General features: G+C 45.8%; 1 protein-coding gene across 1 annotated transcript in view; it reads left to right on the top strand.

Annotated features, from left to right (window-relative positions):
- Nucleotides 1–8,272: 8,272 nt before the first annotated feature.
- The window catches only part of LOC306733567 (synaptosomal-associated protein 25-A), a 38,882-nt gene continuing 20,775 nt past the window's right edge, over nt 8,273–26,379 (top strand). Inside the window, exons 1-3 of the mRNA XM_079214836.1 lie at nt 8,273–8,381; nt 23,669–23,812; nt 26,015–26,056. Coding sequence (XP_079070962.1) covers nt 23,741–23,812; nt 26,015–26,056 — 114 coding nt within the window. The 5' untranslated portion in view covers nt 8,273–8,381; nt 23,669–23,740. The remainder of the gene's footprint in view (nt 8,382–23,668; nt 23,813–26,014; nt 26,057–26,379) is intronic.

Genomic DNA, 26,379 nt, shown 5'->3' with positions numbered 1-26,379 from the left:
ATGATCTTCTCCTCCACTTGCTGTGGTTCGCTCTTTAACCGTGAGACCAAGCGCCGCGAAAGCCAAGCTCTCTCTCTCTTCCCGAGTTCCCCAGACACTTCACACACACACACACACACACACACACACACACACACACCCTCCCTATATATACCACTCCCACTTCAAAGGCCTCTTCTGAAAAGTTAGCCATTCTCTTTCATCGCAGTTAAAAGCGAAAGAGCAGCTTTAATGGATGAAACGAAAACGAGAAGCGAAGAGGGGATGAGCATCATTCTCTTACTTTATCAGTCCTCTTTTGAATACAATAGAAATCTCCCAACTTAAGCCGTTATTATATTCACATGCTAAGTGACTAACTCCCTCCAAAATCCACCTAAACCCAGAAGCAGACGTTTTTAGGCCGAAGCCGCTCTGGAGGATGAAACGTGGCGATAAGCAGCAGCAGAGTCTCCTGATAACCTGTTAGACATTATATTAATTTAAAATCCTCACCGTATTAATAGAGTATAGCATTTCAAATGAGATTAATGGGGTAATATTCTCTTGCTGATCTGGTACTCTGGGAGAAAGATACTTTGATTTGGGGGCATCTGCTGAGTCACTGCAAGACATGTAGTATTTTATACAACGTACATTACACAACATCTGAAAACATCCTCCTGCTGCTTGGATATTCTATTAACACACTTTAAAAAGATATTTCACACTGCATGACCGCTGATCTTTTACAAATTGTAAACACATCCCTTCTCTCAGGTGTCTTCCCACAAGCCCTAAAAACTGCAGTTATTAAACCACTTCTAAAGAAGGCTAGTTTAGACCCCGAAATATTGAAAAACTATAGACCAATATCAAACCTCCCATTTCTAGGTAAAATAATGGAAAAAGTAGTTTTTCAACAGCTGAACAACTTCTTGGCCGAAAATAACTGTTTTCTGTGGTGCTTTCGTCAGCACCGCAGTACTGAAACTGCTCTTGTTGAGGTTTTCAACGACATCCACTTCAACACAGACAGTGGCAGAATCTCAGTCTTAGTATTACTGGATTTCAGTGCTGCAATCGACACGGTTGATCATGACATACTACTAGACAGACTGAAGTCTGGGTAGGACTCTCTGGAGCAGCACTTCACTGGTTTGAATCCTACTTGAAGGACCGACAATACTTTGTGTCGGTAGCTAATTACACATCAGAGCTGACATGTGGTGTTCCCCAAGGTTCAATACTGGGGCCTCTTCTGTTCAACATCTACATGCTTCACTGGCTCAGATTATGAAAAACAACAAAGTGTGTTATCATAAATATGCAGATGACACACAACTCTACATAACTATATCACCAGGGGACTATAGTCCCATACAAGGGCTGGCTAAATGCATTGAAGAAATCAATAACTGGATGTGCCAGAATTTTCTTCAACTAAATAAAGATAAAACAGAAGTAATTGTTTTTGGTCCCAAGGACGAACGATTGAAAGTCAGCGCTCAGCTTCAATCACTGATGTTAAAAACCTCAAACCAAGCTAGAAATCTAGGTGTAGTTATGGATTCAGACCTCAACCTGAACAGCTATATCAAGACAATTACAAAATCAGCCTACTATCACCTGAAGAATATATCAAGGGTTAGAGGACTTATGTCTCAACAGGATCTGGAGAAACTTGTCCATGCATTTATCTTCAGTAGACTTGACTACTGTAACGGTGTGTTCACAGGTCATTTATCTTCAGTAGACTTGACTACTGTAACGGTGTGTTCACAGGTCATTTATCTTCAGTAGTCTGGACTACTGTAACGGTGTGTTCACAGGTCATTTATCTTCAGTAGACTTGACTACTGTAACGGTGTGTTCACAGATCATTTATCTTCAGTAGACTGGACTACTGTAACGGTGTGTTCACAGGTCATTTATCTTCAGGAGACTTGACTACTGTAACAGTGTGTTCACAGGTCATTTATCTTCAGGAGACTTGACTACTGTAACGGTGTGTTCACAGGTCATTTATCTTCAGGAGACTTGACTACTGTAACGGTGTGTTCACAGGCCTCTGTAAAAAGTCAATCAGGAAGCTGCAGCTGATTCAGAACACTGCAGCCCGAGTCCTCACTAAGACCAGGAAAGTGGATCACATCAGTCCAGTTCTGAGGTCTTTGCTCTGGCTCCCTGTCAAACAAAGAACTTACTTTAGAATCCTGCTGCTGGTTTATAAAGCACTGAATGGTTTAGGGCCTAAGTATGTTTGTGATCTACTGCTACCTTATGAACCATCCTGACCCTCAGGTCGTCTGGGACGAGTCTACTTTCTGTTCCAAGAGTCAGAACTAAACATGGAGAAGCAGCGTTCAGCTTTTCGCCTTGTTGTTGAAATGTGCGATACAAATAAACTTGCCTTGCCTTTATAAGATATTAAGGATATATGAGAAGAACCTAGATGACATGATGTCTGGCATGACTGTAAAGAAACCGACCGTGGCTCTGAAATATCTCGCAGACAGATATCATCCATGCTGCTTATTGAGAAATCCACGGCGCTGTCCAGGGTGCTGATGTAGCGGACAGCTTTGTAATTTGGACTTTTTCTCTGAGTTCCCTTTAAGTTTCATCTTGGATCGATACTATTCTCGGTACACTTTACAGCTAGTGGAGTTGTAGAATAAATTAATGAATTAATAAATGAATAGTACAGAATGGAAAGAGTCGCTCATGGAGCCGGTCGGCAGTAGTGAGGGAACGAAACCAACCGCTTTCTTATAAATTAAATAATCGGCTACTTCAGGAGTCGCTGAAGTAGCCATTTTGTGGAGTAAAAATAGGCAAATACACACTGAACAAAACTATAAAAGAAAACAGGTGAACAATGAAATAGCTGATATGATGTGGTTGCTAGCAACATAGCTTTATGTGGTAATATCAGTCTGTCCAAAACTTTGTCAAAAAGTCCAAAAACTGCGGTCAAGTCGGACAGTTTTCAGCTGACTTCAAAGTAAACACAGTTAGTTCAGAACTTTTGTCTACTTGTAGTTTACAGATCACGTTTGGATTTATTCATATGAGTTTATAAATATATATTTATGTAGAAATGTGTGTGTAGCTGCATCCTTTGTTCTTTTTATGTCTGCCTGTGAAATACATTACTACTGGTGTTGATGTGTGTTATATAAATATGATTTTGTATTAACAACCACACAAGATATGTTTTAAGATTAAACATGAGACGAATAGTCAACAATCCAGCGTTAAGTATTGCAACTACACATAAAATAAGGATTTTCTACAACACATGGTGTTTGCTGTCAAATCTAAGAGCCAATCAGCTCTTTGATGTGGCGACAGCCAGGCGTTTCCCATCATGCACTGCGCCACACAGTCGGTGGAGAGCTACTGCGGCGCCTGGCTCTGAAATCGGGGGCTGTTGTTTCCCCGACTTCTTTTAATTACCACTGCATAATACACCAACAAGCATTGTGCGCTACAATGCTAAACATGAAAGAGATCATGGATGTGGCAACAAAGATCGCCTGTTCTATTCGAACGAGAGCACTTAAAAGACGGCTGTTCCGTGCGCATCTGGAAAAGGCCGACTGTATAATAATATCATAAAAATATTAAGTCCAAATACCGTTCCACCATGACTGATGACCATGTGGTCTGCCTGAGGCTGGCTACCAGCAGCTACTGTCCGGACTATGCAACCCTGCCGTTCCATTCAGTGAAGTCATCAGAGTAAAATGTATTGACCAAAAATGTAAAGAATTGCATTGTGTCATAAGGGTTCATGCAGCTACGGAAGGTACGCCAATATTGTAAATATAAGGTATACTCGGCAATAAAGTTGAATCTGCTCTGATCTGAGTAAGGTAATGTGTACCCAGCATGCAGTTCGGCGGTGTAATTTTATAAATGTACAATTATTAGTGTTACAAATTGTTTCTGTCACAAACTGCTGTGTCGTGGTGTTTTACCTGTTAAAGAGCGTTAGTTGTGAGTTATTAATTGTTGTTATAAAGTTGTAACCATGACTAAAGTTCTAACCCTGATACGTAAGTAGCTCAGACTGCTGCTCCCTCAGCTGTGATCTGTTAGCATTACATGTTGGTGCCTGTTGATGAGCGACAACAGTTGCTATGGCTAAACACCACCGGTTAAAGGTTAAATGCATAATTCAGACCGTATGTAAAGGGGTTGAACCGGTAAAGTATGTCACTTGAAATAATTTATTTGTTTGAAATAGTAATTTGAAGCTATATTAGTCAAAAGTACACCTTGAGTAAAGTTGTAAGTACTCCTTACTCATTATTTGTAGTTACTTAAACTCAAGTATAAGTATACTATACTAGATAAACATGTGCTCATACAACATACAGTCAACTTTACTTGCCTGTAACAAGTTCCTTTACTTGATTTTTTTAGGCAATCAGTTTGGATTCCATTATACTCAAAATGTCCAGAAAAAGAGAACTTTCATGTGAAACTCTCCAGCCTGGTCTTGTTCTTAGAGATGAAGACTATTCCATGCAGGAAATTAAGAAGAAACTGAAAATGTGTCTGGGTGACCCCAAACTTTTGAACGGTAGTGTATATATTTCCTTTTTCTGTGTACTATCATAAACTAATATACCACTAACACATATATGAACTTATTATCTTTGTTCACAAGGGTTGTCTGTATATTATAACTTTTAAAATGATTCAAATAGACCTTTGGGTTTAGGAGATATTCTGTATTTAGTTCAATGCAAACCATTCACCATTAAATTGGCCGTGGCTAAGAAGGTTTCATCAAAGCGTCCAACAGAAGAGTATTTTCTGAACAGTGGAGAGTGACACCCACCATTTGCGTTTCTCCTGTGATTGACATTTGTTAGACAATGACATTCATATTCAGGTTGTATGTGAGCTAATAAACAAGTACAGGTCTGCTCTTGGCCGTAAATATCACAGCTTCCTCCCCGTGGTATTCATTCTCTAATAGGGACCAATCACCCTTTAAATGAATAACAGTGATATTATTGGATGTGTTGAGACCCCTGGACCGGCATCAGGGACCCTTAAAGACCGTGAGCACCCTGACTGGTCCTGATCCTGAGTTCTGTTCGCCGGCCTGCAAACAGAACCACAAGCCTCGGTCCCTGATGTGGTTCTTTATGCTCCTGCAGTGTAATGAAGAATGAAGGACCTGTAGATTAATTCTCCTCTTACACACACACACACACACACACACACACACACACACACACACACACACACACACGCCACTCTTTTCTTCTCCTCTGGCTCTCCTCTCCAAATGGATTGTGCAGAGTTATCTATCTATATATATATATATATATATATATATATATATATATATATATATATATATATATATATATCGTTATCATTCGGAGCGATTGAAGACACATTCGTTACGGAGTCGAGGAGAAGAGACGGCGTCACAGACGGTTCAGCGCGGGGATGAAGGGAGAACATCATGCTGTGTGTTTCTCTCAGTGAAAAGAAAAAGGTTACAACTAACATTTAAAATCTAGAGAGACAATAAGGTGAAGAAAAGATAACTGTTCGACACTGACGGTGTCTGATGAGGATGATGATGATGAAGCTGATGGATCTGGGAAGACTGGGCGGAGGTGGAGAGATGAGAGGTGAGAGATGAGAGGTGAAGAGGTGAAGAGGTGAGAGGTGAAGAGGTGAGAGATGAAGAGGTGAAGAGATGAGAGGTGAGAGATGAGAGATGAAGAGGTGAGAGGTGAAGAGGTGAAGAGGTGAAAGATGAAGAGGTGAGAGGTGAAGAGGTGAGAGATGAGAGATGAAGAGGTGAGAGATGAAGAGGTGAGAGATGAAGAGGTGAAGAGGTGAGAGGTGAAGAGGTGAGAGATGAAGAGGTGAGAGATGAAGAGGTGAGAGATGAAGAGGTGAGAGATGAAGAGGTGAGAGGTGAAGAGGTGAGAGATGAAGAGGTGAAGAGGTGAGAGGTGAAGAGGTGAGAGGTGAGAGATGAAGAGGTGAGAGGTGAAGAGGTGAAGAGGTGAAGAGGTGAGAGATGAGAGGTGAGAGATGAGAGGTGAGAGATGAGAGATGAAGAGGTGAGAGATGAAGAGGTGAGAGATGAAGAGGTGAGAGGTGAAGAGGTGAGAGATGAAGAGGTGAAGAGGTGAGAGGTGAAGAGGTGAGAGGTGAAGAGGTGAAGAGGTGAGAGATGAAGAGGTGAGAGGTGAAGAGGTGAGAGATGAGAGGTGAAGAGGTGAGAGGTGAAGAGGTGAAGAGGTGAGAGGTGAAGAGGTGAGAGGTGAAGAGGTGAAGAGGTGAAGAGGTGAGAGATGAGAGGTGAGAGGTGAAGAGGTGAGAGGTGAAGAGGTGAGAGGTGAAGAGGTGAGAGGTGAAGAGGTGAGAGATGAGAGGTGAAGAGGTGAAGAGGTGAGAGGTAAAGAGGTGAAGAGGTGAGAGATGAGAGGTGAAGAGGTGAAGAGGTGAGAGGTGAAGAGGTGAGAGGTGAAGAGGTGAAGAGGTGAGAGGTGAAGAGGTGAGAGGTGAAGAGGTGAGAGGTGAAGAGGTGAAGAGGTGAAGAGGTGAGAGGTGAAGAGGTGAGAGGTGAAGAGGTGAAGAGGTGAGAGGTGAAGAGGTGAGAGATGAGAGGTGAGAGGTGAAGAGGTGAGAGGTGAAGAGGTGAGAGGTGAAGAGGTGAAGAGGTGAGAGGTGAAGAGGTGAAGAGGTGAGAGGTGAAGAGGTGAGAGATGAAGAGGTGAAGAGGTGAGAGGTGAAGAGGTGAGAGGTGAAGAGGTGAAGAGGTGAAGAGGTGAGAGATGAGAGGTGAGAGGTGAAGAGGTGAGAGGTGAAGAGGTGAGAGGTGAAGAGGTGAGAGGTGAAGAGGTGAAGAGGTGAGAGGTGAAGAGGTGAGAGATGAAGAGGTGAAGAGGTGAGAGGTGAAGAGGTGAGAGGTGAAGAGGTGAAGAGGTGAGAGGTGAAGAGGTGAGAGGTGAAGAGGTGAGAGATGAGAGGTGAGAGGTGAAGAGGTGAAGAGGTGAGAGGTAAAGAGGTGAAGAGGTGAGAGATGAGAGGTGAAGAGGTGAAGAGGTGAGAGGTGAAGAGGTGAGAGGTGAAGAGGTGAGAGGTGAAGAGGTGAAGAGGTGAGAGGTGAAGAGGTGAAGAGGTGAGAGGTGAAGAGGTGAGAGGTGAGAGGTGAAGAGGTGAGAGGTGAAGAGGTGAGAGGTGAAGAGGTGAGAGATGGAAAGGTGAGTATTCACAGCAGCAGGGCGGTGGCTGTGATTGGCTCAGCAACCACAGTGCCTGATGTTGGTGATAAAGGAGCATGACCTCAGGGTTTGGACAGTGGAGCTGAGACGCAGCAACGCGCCATTCGCTTGGTTTATTATGGGATTTCTTAATAATAAATAATTAATATCTTGAGCCTTATTATTTAAAACCTCCATGGAATCTGCGCTCCTCAACAGGCCTTTAGATATTTTGAATACTTGTTACTTTATGTGGGGGAATGACGCCCTTTCCCAAGATGCAAAGGAGCAGAGACACAACCTTGCTGTACTTCATCTCCGGTCTGCCTTCCTAACGAGTGGAGAGTCACCTCTTAATACATGAAACTCAATCAGAAGCTCTCATGATGTCTCCACTCATGGTGGACCTTCCTCCCGCCATGGATATGTTAAACCTTAAGAACAACAGCGACGTGTTGTGTCTCAGATCAGATCACTGGACTCCTAACTGAGCTTCGTGTCAGGAACGTTCACAGGCCGGGACACAGCATGTATTTAGAGGAAATCAGTGGCACGTGGCCCACTTTTCCTTTTTAGTTATCCAACTAGTCATGCTGGTAGCCTGTGATGAGTCAGGTCAAAGTAAAGGAGTCCACTTTGAGAGCAGTGACAGTGCAAGGTGAGTTTTTTCTGCTTCTTTTTCTGGCACGTGGCCACATTTATTTTTAAATCCAACACCCATGAAACCACGAACAAGGAGCCGGAGCCGGATCCTCAGATAGAGCCTCTATCTGAGGCGGGAAAACACACAACACGTGCTGCCTCCCCGTTACTCAAGGAGTTGGTGAAGTCCCTCTCTGACAGATATCTATTAAAAGCTGCCTGCTGCTGACGTCAAAAACTGTCCGCCATCTTTGAAGAGAGCTGCACTGCTCCCCCTCCCTCCCGACCCCCATGAAGAAGAAGTGAGGAGGAATCAACCGACGCGCAGTGCCTTTGCAGCAACCCAGAGAGAGAGAGAGAGAGAGAGAGAGAGAGAGAGAGAGAGAGAGAGAGAGAGAGAGAGAGAGAGAGAGAGAGAGAGAGAGAGAGAGGGGCTGTATCGGTTAGCTGTTGATATTCGCAGACATTTCCTCCCATACTGTCTGCGGGCACCGACAACAGGCTCAGGTAAGACTGACACTTTGTTCTCTTCTCTCGGGTCCCTGAAGGCAGCACGGCTTTCTTTCTCCCTCAAACCAGATTTGGGGACGAGGCTTTGCGGCGCTGCGTGTTGGTGAGATATAACGGGTCTTTTGCAGCATTGCTCGGTGGGAAGAGACGGGGAACGAGGAAGAGGAAGGGGAAGAGGAAGAGGCAATGCGTGGTCTCCCCCCCCGGGTGACACAGTGGATGCTGAGCGCGCGGACGGTGCGCTATAATGCGTCTGTTTCCACTGAGGGCGTTTTCAAGGTTTCAGCACCGAGGACAGCGCCAGCGCTGCGGGAGGAAGAGACGCGCGCCGAGGAGCTGCGGGCACGTGACGCGCGGCAGCTGCGGGTCGTGTCTGAATCCCCGCATCGTGGAGGAGGAGGCCGGGCCAAACGCATCGCTCCTAGGCATTTATCAAAAAAAAACCCTAAACGAACTAACTAAAGAAAGGAAAGGCACCTCAGAGCTGATGTCGCACAAGATGGTGAGCGGGCAGGAGCATCTGGCGCGCTCCTGTCAGCCAGATGAGAACGAAACACACGCACACGCGCGCACACGCAGGAAACATGCCGCATCCCCGCTGCACGGAGCAGCCGGGTGCTTGTGTAAGTGTCTGATGAGAAGAATGTCACGTTAGACTGCGCCATGGTGTAAACAGGAGGGGTCCCTGAATGCGTCCCTGAATGCGTCGCTTCTCTTTATTAGTTTTCTCTTTCACGCAGTGCCTTTGCATCACAACCCCGAGGCATGACGGGAAGAAGGGGTTATGCAAGTAATGTGGAAGAAGGTGTCGGGAGGACCGCGGTGAAACCCGCACTATGCCCCGCCCCCCTCAACCCAGCATCCATTCATCAGCACAACGCGCTGTCTGTCAATCACGCACGGTGCTCAAACAGGCGGGCTGCTGATGTGGTACCTGCGCGCGCCGGGTGTGGATATCAGCTCTCACACACACACACACACACACACACACACACACACACACACACACACACACACACACACACACACACAAAGCTATTTCATTTCGTTTGCTGTCTTATATGTGAATATGTTTTATTTATTTATGGCAATCACCCGTCATTTGGGGAAAACTAATCCGTTCCGGTATGGACGTCTCGGTGAGAAGCACGTGTCAGTGTGTGTCTTTAGTGAGGTGGGTTGACGCCCCCTGTGCACCCAGACCACGGACCAGAGACCCAGGGACCACAGACCTCCTGGTGCACAGACAGAGAGGTGATCCCCGGACATCCCCGGTCCCACGCTGCGGCAGACGGCGCGGATCTCTGGCGCACCTGGACCCATTCATCCGGCCACACGTGGGCGGGAGGCCGGCTGATGGTCACTGCTGAGGGAGTGGCATCACGCAGCGGAGCCTCAGGAGGACCACACACCGAAACACGCGCTATAGTGGGTTCATGGGACGAGAGAGAGAGAGAGAGAGAGAGAGAGAGAGAGAGAGAGAGAGAGAGAGAGAAAAGCCCCCCCAAGGATGCTCCAGTTGCCATGACCGCTATGCCATGTGGCCTTATGTGGCTTGCTTGCACTGTTTGGACTGCAGAGAAGGGTGTGTGTGTGTGTGTGTGTGTGTGTGTGTGTCAGGCCTTTACTGCACTATGCAGCCGCGCTCTCCTGACAGATGGTGACTCACAGCACCATCACCGTGCGCTGATTGTTTCTCAAAAACACTCCGGCCATTGTTCCTCTCACACTCTGCAGCGCCGCGCTGAAATGGAGCCAAAGCGTCCGTGATCGATGCCGTGAACACCGAGCCGAGCCGGGCGGCTGGATGGAAGGATGGATGGATGGATGGATGGTTGTATGGCCGGCTGCGCATTGCGTGTTCTGGTGCAGCTCTTATTTGTTTCCTGTATCGCAGCTCCTTTTCTTCAGATTCAGGCTCTCACACTGAGACGTCATGTGATATCCAGGCGTCTTTCTAGAGCTTCGATGGTGTGAAAGGTCCTCAACAGAACACTCACCTCAAGTTAAGGTGTGCATAAGCAACTAACACATGGATCTCATGAACAGCCACAGCTCTGAGACACTTAAACCTAAACAGTAGAGGGATCTTTGGCAGATCGCCTGTTTTAGTTTTTAAACGCTGATCTTGTGAAGTCTTGGTATTTGTCGGCCTTCACATATCAAACAACCTCTGCGTGTTTTCACACTAGAAGTTTTTATTTTCACACGTAACTCATCTTGGGTTTCACAACTAGCAAACTGCCTCTTACAGAATACTCTTGTTATGTCTTGTGTGAACTGAAAGCCTCGCTGCAGTTGTTTCCTCACTGTCACAGTGCAGCTCAGTTTAATAATTCTTTAATTTGATATAGCGCTTTTCTGAGTACTAAAAGACGCTTTACATAGACGGAGATAAACACAACAAAATAGAAAGACAAAGGAGCAAACAAAACAAATGAACAGAACAGTTTGAGTCACCCGGAGCTCGTTTAGTGCGTCTGAGTGAACCGTGGGTCCCTCCTGTCTGAGCGGGTCGCGTTGGGCCCCTAGGAGACGTCCCTTCAGGGGCCATCTGTGTAGCTTCAGGACATTGTAGTGTCACCAGGCTGGGAACAGAACATGTAAGCAGGTGACTCGTAGTATTTACCTTTGTTTTTCACTTAACTAGGTGGCCAGCTTTTCATCACCATGAAGACATAGATATATTTACACTTTCGCTCCGTAATATGATATTGTACAGACGTCAAATCTTTGAAAAGGACATTTTAAAAATAGAGCAAACTGCAAACACAGGCGATAGAAACACACACAGCTGATGCAAATCTGCTGAAGTCGACGCAACGCTGCACTTCTTAAAGGAAGCGTTTGACATTTTGGGAAAGAAACTTGTTCACTTTCTTGAGTTCGATGCTGCAAGCAAGCCACCGGGCAGCTGGTTAGCTTAGCTTAGCATAACGACCGGAGACAGTGGGGAGTAGCTCGCCATGTCCGTCCAAAGGCAACACAATGAAGACTAAAGGAAGGAGGCGGTGGTATTAAGTGAGCTCCAGAGGTTTATTATGACTGTTTCCCGTCTGGCCGCTAAGCTAAAGGGCTCCTGCTGGTCGCTGCATGCTGAACACAGACGTGAGGGAGGCCTCATCCTCCTACATCTGCACACTAGATTCAACTCTGTTGTCATTGACTACAGGCACCGAGACAACGACATCCAGTACAAACTCTCTGCAGGCTAAGAGATGAAGAACGTTGAGGTGTCGTGAAACAGGAGAGAAGAGCCTCGATGGAGCAGAAACATGGCGTCCAGTCAGAGGGTATTCATAAAGGAAAAGAGAGTTTGAGTGTGAGCGACGTGAGAGCAGCAGCTGCGTGGCGTGAGGCCGAAAGGCACAGCGCAGCTTCTGGGTTGAAGCGTCCAGTCAGCGCTGGCGGGACGGCCTCTCCGCCCTGCAACATAAACACAGAATCAAAATGGCTGCTCCAGCGGCGCTCCGAGCCGCGGTGAAGGGAATCGTTGTAACCGTGCATTGGTCTGTTTTCAGTGTTGTTACATCATCTCTTGTGTTGAGATGGCAACAGTATTTGTTGCTTTCATGAGTTTTTATTAGAAAGAGACTCGCTGTTCTTGGTTTCTGGGAGTCGCTGTTGTGTTGGGCAGTGAGATGTTCATCACTGGAGATATGCCACAGATTGGAGCAGCATGTGGTTAAAAGACTCCTTTCAGTGCCCGCACACAAATATGACTTCTCTAAATATAGTTGTATTCATCCTACCGCTCACAGGAGCCGTGAGACAGCTACAGGGAGCGATGCTTCTGCTTTTGAAGCTTTTCTGGAACCGAAACTCCAAAACCTCGTTCTACCTCTCAAAGCCACATTCATGGGACAGTTATCTGAGCGGCCCATCGGCATCACCCTGCCATCTGTCAGACGCACTCTCTCGGGTTTAGACTGTAGTTCCTTTGATTAATGAAAGGAAGTTAGGGGAATGAGAGAAGGGACTGAGATGGAAGGACGGACATGGAGAGCGACAGAAACTGCCAGTGATTCGAAGAACTACTCGGTATACGAACAGCTCGTTGTTCTTCTTCTGACGGACTAAAATATTAAATCTCCTTTGTTAATGTATGCGCATTAATAAAACAGTTGGGTCTCGGATGCGACTACGGCGAGCGTATATTTCAGAGTACAGTCGCTCGTGCTGGATGTGACGCAGACTGCTCCAGTTTCACATCGATCTGTAGCTTCAAACATATCACTTCCACCGCCGCATTGGCCTCTATTGTAAACCCTCCCTGTACAACCAAAGCTTCCATTTCCACAATAAAAGCATGCACGGACATCTTATCCCCGCACCAGCGAAGCATAAAGTCACCAATGAACGAACACGAGCACGAACACGCCCTCTTCCCTCCCGGCCTGTGTGCTCAGGTGCGTGGACAACGCGCCGTATCGGTCTTCTGCAAACACGGCGCCGCGTGGAGCTCAGGGACGGCTTCCTCTCAACGGTCAGCGGAGTGCTGTGTGTTGTTTTGAGTTATTTTTTGGCTGCTGTAGTCTGCTGGGTCGGGTAATTTATGATGCTGCAGTGCAGCTGAGGAGGCTGCTGGTGCAGGTTAGCCTGCAGGGCAGCACAGAGGGTGCACAGAGGAGGCTTCACTCACATTTTAACTCCGTTCTGCAGCACACAGAGCTGCACTGTGTGAGGACTGCAGACATCATGGGGCGTGATGGCATGCGTGGTGTGTTGCATTATGGATCTGGTTTGACTTCATACGCAGATATCGAAGTTACAGGTTATCCTTTTTATATTCCACTTCGAATGAATCCATAACACACTGTCTTTAACGTCCATGCGCTACGTATATAGTGTGTTAAAATGCCTCATGAGCAATACAGAGTGTGAGAAGTATTGATTGCTTTATTTGGGCCTTGTGGAGGTCAACATTGCCCCCTGCAGCATTTACTGGAGGCTGTTAAACTCAGCTGCGTACTCTCAGTTTCTCTTTTCTTTCTCTGTATCATTTAACTCATTCCTCAAGCGTTAAACAACAATACTGTTTTCTTAATGATTCCTTTTCTCAACATCTTCTGTGACAGTAAACTAAAGAGATTTAAAGAAGACGACACATTGGACTGCAAGTTGTGATGAGGCCGAACAATTGATGTACAATGGAAACCTGCGTAGCTGCAACCTTAACGGCTCTAAGGTTTTTATCCTTAATGTTCCAAAACAACCTTTTGTTGTTCTTAGATATAACATGTTATATAAGCGTTTTCCACATTCACGGAAGTATTTTTTACATTGTAGGGTTATTCAGCTGAAATGAGATATTTCAGAAGGTGTTTCTCATCTTCTGCCTGCACATAATTGCTTTTTAATGTCTTTGCTTTTACGACTTCTCAAATAATGAACAGGCTCCTGTGTGACAGGGAAGTGGCCTGGATCAATTAGAGACTCTCCCAGCGCTGAATGTGTTCTGTTACTACTGTGAAATAAACCTCATCAGAATCACTTCATGGTGTACAAATATGCTCCACTCACATCTGTGACCAAAGGACTAATGAAAGACATCAATACTGATTAGGCGCGTTACTGTGGCGTCGGCAAAATATCCGGAATTCTGCGTCTGTGTGTCTGGCTTGAGTGTTTCCTGCCTCGGATTCCATCAAACACGCAGATGTAAAACGGACATCTGCTGTATTTTCCAGCCGGTGGGCCTTCACATCTCTCCGCGCTGATGTTTAGTGCCTCGTAAAACACAAGAGGTAATGCTTCTAATTCAAAACAGGCAGCAGATGCCGGCACGTGAATTGCTTGGTTGATTGTCTGTCCTGTGTTCGTCAGCCCTTCAAACCCCTCACCCCATCTGGACCGTCCCACTTCTTCTCTTTCCGTCAACGCCCCTCATGTTTTGCTTGTCAAAGGCCAAAGCGTTATCTGTAATAGCCACATGGTAATAAATGTGTCTCTGAGTGCCGCTGTTTGCTTAGCTAACAGAAGCCCTTTCATCCACGGAGACCACAGAGGCGACTGCAGCTGGAGGGCTCAGATTTGCCGTGAATTATGGCCTTATCTTTTTCATTCTTGTGTGTGTGTATGTGTGTGTACCTCATAAATAGAATAGGAGTAGAACTGGCACAGGGTAGGAAAGCGCTGTCAACACATCCATCCATCCACATTGGCTTCACTCTTCAGAACCGGAGGCTGCCGCCTGTGTTCGGCTCGTTTTCTGTAACCGGTGTAGCAGTAAAGCATGGTGGAATTAGCAAGCTAGCTAATTAGCCAGCTGCCCGCTTGTTAGCTAGCAGCTACCTAGCTAACTAGCCAGCCACCTGTGTCCCCGGAGCTGCGTCTGCTAATCAAATATGTTGACAACGTTTTCCTTTGGGGACAATTTGCGGTTGAAAAAAGGTAATAAATAACAGTATATCGCAATACTCAATATATCGCAGTATCGTGATAATATCGTATTGGGACTTAAGTATCGTGATAATATCGTATCGTGGGACCTCTGGTGATTCCCACCCCTAGTCTTTACTATGCAATTGAGCCTCATTGCAAAAAGGTTTGATTCACAAAGATCAGCGCTAACAGTAAAGGGGGAATTATTAGTGTCCTCAGAGAGGTGGTTGTGAAGCGTATTCATAAAAGGTAAATCACGCCATCTCCTTTACAGTCTGGAGGCGTGTGTTTGAAAACACTGACAGCAGTGACAGACTTAAACCCCCAACGCGGTTTCTCTCTGCGCATGTTTAAGTTCCTCGCCGGAAGCTTTGAGGAGGTGCCTCTGCACCTCGTAGGTCAGCTCCTTTAGCACGCGGTCTGGAAATGAATTGTATTTTTCTCTCTTATTCTTCTGCCGACTGTATTCTTGGCACAAACGCAACATTTATCATTTGCCATGTGGGTGATTTAAATCAGACCCAATAAAAGGGCAAATTGCAGACGTGTTAGCGCTGTGACATCATGAGGTTGACATCTTTTGTGGTTCGGACCTTGAGAACGGTGCAGATAGCAGTTGCGATGGATTCATGGTGCTGTCAGCGGCAGCAATCCTTTCTTTGTGAATTTGCCCATCTGCTCGCCCGTCTTCCTCCAGTAGCTTAACATAAACACCTCAGTCTGCACCACTGAGATGTCGCCCTGTCTTTGGTTGAATTTCACTGTGCTCTTAACTTAAGGAGCAGGATGCTGGTTGATAAGGAGCGATGCAGCTCAGGACCAATCCGTAGAGAGGGATGTGTCTTAAATCACCAGGCCTGCCCTTCACAATAAATACTGGAGGATGATGACATCGGTGCTGCATGATAACGGATGAACCGTCCAGCAGTATTTACATGAACATACACTCATCATGTAGCTATGAGAGTAGGCGTGTGACTGGAATACCAAGTGAGAAACCGCCCATCGATGACGATTTCTGTCATTTTGAAAGCAGTAAACCCAGAACCACACTCACTTCCCACATGATTAGAAAAACAGTTTCTTAAACCACTACGTACAGTACCAACAGTTACTTGCTGCACTGACTGACCTTTTTACCACAACCCTCTGAATAGCTTAATAAGCCGCCATGGGCATGGATAGGATATGTCTTCTACGGTTTACTCATGTGTTGTATGACGTGCCTTGTGGGATACTATGAGCAGATTATGCTTGAACGTTTGTATCCCGGTGCATGGAGACCACAGGCTCCTCACCTACCCAGTGGTCATAGCGTTCATCATATAGAAGGGAATTTATTCATACATGCTTCTGGACTCTCTGCTCATTTCCAAAACAATCCTCAAAAGCAGATCAACAAAACATTACTTATTAAAGAACATTTCGTTTCAGGCAAATGTTCTTGTCCTGTCTGCAAACTGTCACAACAATGTGATGTTATCATGCCACAGGCAGGCCCGCAGCGAGGACTGATCAGCAACCACCATCAGTGTATTACTGTGTGTTTTGCGCAATTTCTAGACAGTATATTGAGGAAAATGCATATTCCTCTGACCACAAAGCAGCGAATCTTTTCTCGTTCGCTATCACTTAAATATGCAGGCTGATTTTAGGTCTGTATGCAGATTTGTGTTGGTCCTTTCATGTGGCTGCTGGTCTTTGTTTGTGGTGATGGGCTTTTGAAGCATTGTTTTTCCGACCATGGGATGGTCAATTCATCACTTAATTATTTACTCAAACAACTGATTAATCATTTGGTCCACAAAATAGATAATGAAAAATAGTCTATTTCAATTTTTAAAAGCTCAAGTTGACATATTCATATTGCTTGTTTTGCCTGACCAACAATCAAACATGTAAATGTATTTAGTTTGATATCCGAGAAGACAGAAAAACAGGTGGAACCAGTTTGTTGTTGTTGTTTTTACTTAAACTAAACTAAGTCCAGCTGTTCTGTGTAGCCGTACGTAAACACAGTGCCTTGAGCTAAATGTTAACATTAGCATGCTAACATGTTCACAAAGGCCTTGTAGTACAAATGAATTGTCCTGTATAACAATTATCACGTTCCATGTCACTTTTCAGGTTAGCGTGTTGGCATGCTAGCATTTGCTAACGACAGACCAACATTTCAACATTCCAGTCTCTCGTGCCATGCTGCTAGCGTGGCCATGAATTACTTATAGGTGCTCAATTTGATATTCAGAGCAATAATAGATCAGCAAAGAACTATTTGCAATGTTAAGGATGGATCTGAGTCTCCCTGTTGTTCCCCATTAGCTAGCTAATGCCGCCGCGCTGCGCTCATACGGCGGCTACAGCCGATAACGCTGTGCCAACCAATGGCATCGTCACGGAAGCGTAGCACCCACCCTCCAGATCCCAGGTTAACACTGTTATCTCTGTCAGTACTGTGTGTGCTGTTAACACTGTTAGCACCGTTAGCTACGAGCCGCAGGCTCCACCGTCGCCATGTTGAGAGCGTGTGGAAGCAATAGAAATGCTCTGAATTCCTTACAGAGAACCTTTAAACAATTAATCAATTATCAAAATACTTTCCGACTAATTTTCTGTTGACTAATCATTTCACTTCTAGTTACATTTTTCCTTCTCAAATCTGGAACTGAATGCCCGTTGCTCTACTGAGAGTCATATGATTCACTTGCACTGCCTTCTGAAGTGTCTGTAGCAGATAGCCGGCACTATAATGATCCTCCACCTCCTGCTCTTTAGTCATGTGTTTCTGAGATGTGGATGGTGACACTGGGGCCAGATGAATAAGTGATGGGGTCTTGGTCTTCTCAGGTCAATAATGCAAGACCTTTTTTGTAGAGCGGGGATGTCGCTGTGGCGCTTAATGCTAGCTCCTCTGCGGAGAGAGCTCCAGCTGTAGTGGCACTCGTTGTTATTATTCAGGCTCGCTGTGGTCCCCTCGGCTACATGCTTTTAATGAGTTGAAAGCATTTTAAAAGCATTTTATTTCATTTTGCGTGTAACCATTTCATCTGCAGCCAAACGACAATTCAACTATGTTCATGTCACAAGAAGCGCCTCCGTGATCCGTTTCACGTCAGTGCCTTTGTCACTGCAGTCGTCTGTACGGAGCGATAACAGCAGCACTAAACCGAGAGCTGTCGTCACTCGCAATCAAATCGTTTAACGTAACACATTTTTTACAAGGGCAATTCACACCAAGCTCTCGTCTGTTGCTGTGCTAGGTGTGGATAGCACACAGGCAACTTCCAGGCCTGAAGATAACCTTTAAATACAGTTGTTGTAGCATGCATGCAGTGTTAACGTAGCGCTGTCTTTCTGCATGTCATCTCTTCCTGAGTTTTTGCAGTAGAGCCGAACATGAGACGCCATTTCATCTCTCAACTTTTGATATATCTGTGCATAACTACATCGACCACACTCGATAAAGTCTCACAACTACTTCATTTCCATCGAAAGTTGTTCATTCAAAAGGACAAAGAAGAGCGTTTGATGCAGGGACAGCGATGGAGCGTCTGGTAGTGAAAGCAAACAAAATGGCAGCCAGCACACACACACACACAGGGAGCGAGAGAAGAGAGACACACACGCTCAACTCCATGTGCATCAAACCTATGATCTATTGTCTCTGCTGCCACGAGCCTCATCAAAGCACTGCAGTGCCTCTCATGTTGATAAGTCTGTCTTACAGCCCTTCAACTGTATGCATAGTAAGTCTTCTGATAAGAGGCCATAAAGAGGACTATTTTGCAATAATAGCACAAACTTATTCTTAATTTTGTCAGATTTTTCTCACATGAATCACATTTTAAAACTGGAAAGGGGAATATTTGGAAGAAAGAAGAGGAAGGAGCAGGGAGACAGGCAGGAGAGGAGGATAATAAAGAAGATGAAGAGGGAAAGAGAGGGGAAAGTGTTTAGGGCAGGTCGGCGGGGGCTGGTAATCTTCTCAAGGTGGAATGTGATTGGACAGGGTGTGAGATGGGCTGTCCTCGGGGGTGCAATGTGCGGGGAAATGGAAATAAGGGCATTTTCATGTCTTGTGTTATCGTTCCCGTGGCGTTTGGTGTCACTCTCGAGGTAGTAAACACACGGGGTTGTGATGGGGCCAGAGCTGGACCGATCAATGCTCAATGGGAAATATATGGGAGTTATTTTTTGTGCTAGGTGTATAATGTACAAATGCAGGTATGTAGCCGTGTTGATCATCCAGTTATTCCAAATACTGTTGATGAACGGCAATGTTGTTAGGTGAGAATAATTCCCCTGAACCCCGGCATGCTCGTCATAGACCACATTTACAGCCCCTTTTTCCATATTGAGTCATAGTGCTCACCACGCTCAGCATGGCTATAATACAGAGTGTGTGTATACTCATGCACATATAGATAGATGAGTTTACAACCCACTAGTGTACTTTAATTACCTAGAGGTGGCTTTTCGTCTTCATTGTCTTCCGGTTGACTTGGATTCAAAAGGTCGAGGAGCTGAGGGCGTGGCCCAGACTAATGAAGAGAGGAGCAGAGGGCGTGGCCCAGACTAATGAAGAGAGGAGCAGAGGGCGTGGCCCAGACTAATGAAGAGAGGAGCAGAGGGCGTGGCCCAGACTAATGAAGAGAGGAGCAGAGGGCGTGGCCCAGACTAATGAAGAGAGGAGCACAGGGCGTGGCCCAGACTAATGAAGAGAGGAGCAGAGGGCGTGGCCCAGACTAATGAAGAGAGGAGCAGAGGGCGTGGCCCAGACTAATGAAGAGAGGAGCAGAGGGCGTGGCCCAGACTAATGAAGAGAGGAGCAGAGGGCGTGGCCCAGACTAATGAAGAGAGGAGACAGATACGGCTGCTGTACCCATAGCATAGCATTCCTCAAATAGCATGAAAGACTTTATGAAGATCCAGGATTACTGAAGTCTCATTACAAGATAAAGTGATTACTGTTACTGATCAAATGAACTAATTTAGTTTCACAAGTAAAGCAATTACTCATTTGAGTGGGCAATGTATTTGTTCCTAATTACCACAAGATTGATTACGTATACAATAAGCGTAGAGGTCCTAATGCATGGTAATTGATTGTGTTGTATGTCTCTCCAGAAGCACATATTGTAGGATTATTCTGCTGTTATGGTTTATATTGTGCATGCAAACTAGAGGTGCTTCCCAAAACAGATACACATCCAGATGAAATATTCATTGGTCTGATTGGTCGTAAATGTATCCTCCCCCCCAACTTTATTACCCAAAGGTCTCTGATTAATTAAAAATAAAGTGGTCTGGCGCACATTTAATCAGATCGGGATCCCAGATGAATGGGTGTGCTCGGAGAGGGAGCTCTTTATGGATGGCGGTGCCGCCTGCTGGGTAAAGATTCTGGGACTCAAAGGTCATCGGATTGACCCTTGTGATGGTTTCTCTCACAAGCATTCAACTCGGTCAAGTGGTCTCTATCTGCTTTGTTGCTCTGGATAACAGGAGATAGCATGTGGCTCCACATGAACGCATGAATACGATGTTGCTCGTATTCCTGTATCTCAGCGCAATGACTCTCAGTGTTATCTCAGTGCAAGTGGAAAAAATGGAACTACTCAAAATAGTCTTTTTTCATTTTGTGTACATGTATTCATATAAAAAGACAGAAGCAGCAGCAATAGAAAATAGAACCAAAGACAGAATGTTGTTAAAAAATCGTACAAAAACAGCTTTTCAACTCAAGCGTCACTTACTTTGCCTTCCGAGAGCTTTTGAGCCTATGGTCTCTTGTTAGTCAAGCAAAGGATGTCTGCACTGGTTCTACATGCACTGGTGTACTTTAATTGTGACATCATCTGACCCCAGAACATCCACACCGGTTAATGCATTGATTATAAAAGCACGTTATTACAGCATTATGCGTCTCCTCTTGACGAAACCCGAGAACGATCTTGTCCCAGTGCCGAAAACAGGCAGCGCTGAGGGCAGCTAAGAGGCAAAATGTGTAGCTTGTAATTGAGATACTTAACCTTTTAAGCCCCCGCTTGATTGAAGAGAACGCATCCGGGCATGACTATGGGGAATGTAGTTTTCTCATACAACTTTTAACTTTTCCATTTCTGAACCTTCTAAAACCTTTGAATCACTCCAACACTTTGTTTTTCTGTGGTTTTTATTGCAGATATAGGTTCTTTAGGGCCTGATCTTTCCAAAAAGGTTTGTTATTAGTATGTGGGACCTTGGTAAGGGTCTGAGAGCACACATTTGGAACATGTCGAAACCGCTCGAAAAGCATTTTCGGCCAATCTTGCTTAGATCATGCTGGTTATTCATAGTTATGATCAAAATATGTTATAAAAGTGATTTTTTTTTTAAATATAATTTTTTTTCACAAAGAAATTTTGAAAAAAATGATGTAAAATAATAAAGTATTATAACTAATTTGGGGTTCATGCGACTACTTGAACACGGTGAACCTCGAAAAAAAGACCCACATTTGGTTGCATAACCTCCTTATGCTACTGAATCCGACTGCATTCAGACATTAAGCGATGCACTGCACAGTCCGAGGTTTATGTAACCCAACATGGCCGCCGCTGCTGCTGTGGAAGCGGTGCAGGAGAGGGGGAGAGAGCGCCAGTGAGTTTGGGTGAACCGGAGTCTTTACACAAGGCGGGGCTGAAGCTGTTGATCTGAGGACGTGTACCCCACTCAGTCCATCTGAGGCCAATGCAGATGAATCTATAGACCACCGGGGGGGCTTTAATGACTCAGACTGTGGCGTGCTGGGATATTGCTGTGGCAGTAAATAATGGCTTCATATCCTGTGTGTGTGTGTGTGTGTGTGTGTGGCCAGCAGATGTTGTTGTTGAGCATCTCTGAACACACGAGTGGGTGAGGCAAACACAGCGGGCGCCTCGGGGCAGAACCTCTACCAGGCGGCTCGCTCCGTCACCACGATGAGACGTGTCCAGCCGGACCGAGCCGTCGGTCCAAGACGCTCGCGCCTTTTCCTGATGAGTCCTCGCCTGACGACTTGCTTTGGCGTCTGTTTCGTGTTCTCTAATATTGTCTGTTAATGCATTTACCCTCGGTCAATAGACGCAGAAACAGTTTGAGCAGCGTCGCGCACAGGGAGAGACCCTGATGTGCAAGTGGAGTTTGTTCCTTTAGAAGAAGCCACAAGTGCACTGCTGATTGTGTTCGACAGGGCAGACCCAGAGCAGCGGGTCCTCTTCCTCATGAATGTGCTCCTCTGACACACTGAGGCCGTTCAGAGTTCAAATCTGTGCCGTTCACCAGCATTAACAGGGTTAACAAAAGGGGCAGAAACAAACCGTCAACGCCTCAGTTTCATATTATGTCATCGCAAAATTGAGAAGGTAGTAATTGCATTAATGTTCCGAGTTTGCACGTACCCGCTCCCCCACAGCCGCCCCGAAATATTGATTATAGCTACTTTAAACTCGTAGGAACTTTGAACCCTGTCATTGACAGCTCCCCTGAGCAATAGTAGGTCATTAGAGAGCAGAAAGATGTTTGACAGTCAACGGTGAAAATATTGTGTCACCATGGAAAGAATAAAGATAAAAATGAGATTTTTCAGTTCTCCTTTGATAGTTTCGATGTCTGATTATGGTTCGACAACTGTAAAATGGAGGAACGCACTTTCGCCAACGCAAACTCAATGGACTTGTGAAGAGACTGAAACAAGTCTACGCAATATAATATTTGACGGGAGAACTGCAAATGAAGAATGACGTTCTTTCTACAAGGACGGACTCCAGTTCTGTTGCACAGTGGAGCTGTCAGGATGTGTGACGGGTGCAGTCTGAGCTTGCTCTCCGTCTGAACTTTGAATGAAACACGGTTGATGAGAGCCTCCAAAACAACAGCAGAGCTGAAGTTAGTGGCACTACTAGTGGCCCTGTCATATTCCTATCTAGTTCAAACCATTCGGATGCTAGTTTGTAAGGATGCCTCGTGGCCATATCCACGGATAACCTCCAACTCATGACACACGGCAAGTTGCTTCGTGATCGTCTTTAGAGTGAATCCTACATCTGGAGAGGCCCCAACGGTTTGGTTTGAGGTGCGAGTCTCTCGTGACCCTGCTGAGAGCAGAGGGAAGGATCGCGTGGCTAATCCTCACAGAAATCCCAGTCAACCCCGTCTGAGGCTGGCATTCCTGTGCAAACATCCGCCGCCTGCTCCCTTCCCATTCATTCCCTGACAAACAAACAAACACTGCTGCTGCTGCTTCCTAATCCTCCATTATACACCCTGCAACAGTCAAGGGAGACTTGGGAAACAGAAGCTCTGATTCCTCCAATTCCATTTAGCCCATTTTGTCGCTGGCTCTTTCGTCCTCTCGTGTTTTTCTCCCCGACCCTCTGGAATATGTTTTTCACGTTGAACCTCCGGCTTTCAGCTGCTGCTGTTATCTTGGAGCCGGTGGCTGAGGGAGAAGCATCACCTTGCCCAAGGGCATCTCGACAGGGCACCAGTGATGATGGATGTACTTAAAGGGTTGAATGATTCAGTTTGAGTTCTTCTTGACCACCATTAGCTAATGCCAGTATTTGCTTCTTGAAACAAAGGATTTTGATCTGTTTGATTTTGGCTAATCCTCTAGATTCTCGCTCAACATCTGAGCCTGTTGTTCTTCTGCAGACATTGTCTGCCCGCTGTCACTCTTGTTCTGATCCTCCATTGACTGCTAAGTGTTGGAAGTATTGTTCCTCAGAGAGGAGACTATTGAATGTATGATTTCCATCAATACTAAACCATATTTTCCAAAAGCCAGCTCATTTGCATCTCAGTAGTCCATTGATCTAAATCTGCATCAGACTGGTTCCTGCCTCACCCGTCCTGTCTTTGTGTTTTGTCTCCTCCAGCCCTCCCCGAACTCCCACTAGGATCTTCTCTTCCCTGTTGGAGACCGTCTCCACCCCCCACATCCAGCAGCCATGGCAGAAGACGCGGACATGCGCAATGAGCTGTCAGACATGCAGCAGCGCGCTGACCAGCTGGCCGACGAGGTGAGAGCGACACGCCCGCTGCATCGAGGGGCTTCAGTTGCCACGGCACACGGACCTGAAGGCAGCACATCCATGCACACGGACCTGAAGGCAGCACGTCCATGCACACGTACCTGAAGGCAGCACGTCCATGCACATGAACATGAAGGCAGCACATCCATGCACACGTACCTGAAGGCAGCACATCCATGCACACGGACCTGAAGGCAGCACATCCATGCACACGGACCTGAAGGCAGCACGTCCATGCACATGTACCTGAAGGCAGCACGTCCATGCACACGGACCTGAAGGCAGCACGTCCATGCACATGAACATGAAGGCAGCACATCCATGCACACGGACCTGAAGGCAGCACACCCATGCACACGTACCTGAAGGCAGCACATCCATGCACACGTACCTGAAGGCAGCACGTCCATGCACACGGACATGAAAGCAGCACATCCATGCACACGTACCTGAAGGCAGCACATCCATGCACACGGACATGAAGGCAGCACATCCATGCACATGAACATGAAGGCAGCACATCCATGCACACGTACCTGAAGGCAGCACATCCATGCACACGGACATGAAGGCAGCACATCCATGCACACGTACATGAAGGCAGCACGCCGGCACATTCTTGCACATACAAATGAGAGACACAGTAGAGGGACTTTAAAATGGTGGATCTTAAAACTTGACAAGAATGTGGAGGATGCCTAATTTAATGACAGCGATAACAAAAGGCCCTCTTTGAAACATTTCTTATTCTAAAAACTTAAACAAAACTCTTTACTTAAACTGCATTCTCACATTCTGGAGGATGTTTTATACCCCAAGGTCAAAATGTAAAAATGAGTGCACGTGACACAAATGTACGCACTCATGAACGCAAATTTGCAGAACTAATTGTGGGAGTGTGTTCATGTGGAGGAGTTCATCTGTTTGTGTGTGTGTGTGTGTGTGTGTGTGTGTGTGTGTGTGTGTGTGTGTGTGTGTGTGTGTGTGTGCTTCAACAGCATGGAGAGTGGGACAAAGTCACAAGTCATGGCCCAGAGCACATAAGCCCACACCCCTTCCAGCTTCACATATGACTCACACTGACACAGCTGAGCAGAATATTAAACACACACACACACACACATGCGTGAACATGGGAAATGCACAAAATGGCGGCTTCAGAATGACAGATTTTTCTTTTCCTGTTACTTACATGAGCTCTCAGATTCACAGCTCAAGGGCATTCTGGCTGCTTCATTTCAGATGAAAAGAGAAAGATGGGCAAAGGGAAAATGGGTTAAAAAAGGGAGGAAGAAAAAGAGGAAAAGGACTGGCTAACACAAAGATGGCCGCTCAATAAAGCCTTCCCCAAACACCTTGTCCACCAGCATGGCGAAGCTGTGTCATTAGCCGTGTTTCCATTCACGTTATTTGTTCCCATTCAGAAGTATCGCATTAGAAAAGCTGTATGGAAACAACAGAATTTAAATAACCAACGTCACCAGCAACTCCCTTCAAACCTCTCTCCATGTTTCTTCTTCTTGCGTAGTCTTTAGTACCGACTTCTAACCAAACTACGAGTGGAAGTGTTTATTCTTTCCTAAACAGTCGTTTTCGACGCTGGCTTAAAGTCACGTGACTGAGTTGGATGGAAACGCGGCTCCTGTAAAGAGGACGAGCGGCTCGAGCCCAGAAGCTTCTCCTTAGAGCGGGAACTGGAACATGCTGCTACATATCAACAGCACTCAGGCTAATAATAGACGGCCAGCAGTCTGGGAGAAAGGAAAAGAGCGGGATCAGAGCTTTTATTGCAACAGAGCTGCTGTGTTCTGGGGTAAATCACTGGCGAGTCAGATGTCAAATGTGCTGAGAAACAACTTCATTTTGCTCTCTAATCCAAATCACTGTCAGCATCCAGTTGATTGACGCTCAGGATTCCCTCTCCTCTGCAGACAGCGCGTCTCTGTGATTTCACGTTGAGTTCATGTCGATAAACGTCAGATATTGATCCCCGTGTCCCGCTGGTTGCTCACATTGACTCCACTTTGTGGGGACACAAGCTCGCTTATGCTCAATTCAATGAGCTCACATACAATCAACCTACTGCAGAGGAGAGATTGTGATTTTAGAAATCCGCTATTTCACCCTCTTGATGTCAGACGGCTGCTTGAATGGCGCCGTGTCATTAACACCTCTTTTATTCCTCCACAGTCTCTGGAGAGCACTCGTCGTATGCTGCAGCTGGTGGAGGAGGTAAGAGAATGAATCAAACTTCAGACTTTATTGATGAAACATGACACACAGGAATGAATGCAGGGACGCATCGTGCCAAGTTCACACACACTTTGAGCAAAGCATTATTATTGATTCTGTAGTTTGAAGGCAATTTAACCTTTTGAAAACCAACTATTTTTAGGCTCTTTCCTCGAAATGTCATCCCCAAACTAAAAAGGGTGTATCTCTGCAACCACTAAGGCTATTTGAATAATGTTGGTGTTTAGTTCAGATGTGTAAATATCAGTCTATATGTTACTGGTTAAGAGTAAATGAAGATGACACACAGAAAAAAATGAAAA

This window comes from Taurulus bubalis, assembly GCF_910589615.1.
Source record: "Taurulus bubalis genome assembly, chromosome: 3".
NCBI classification, from domain to species: domain Eukaryota; kingdom Metazoa; phylum Chordata; class Actinopteri; order Perciformes; family Cottidae; genus Taurulus; species Taurulus bubalis.
This window is presented reverse-complemented; position numbering and strand designations above follow the sequence as displayed.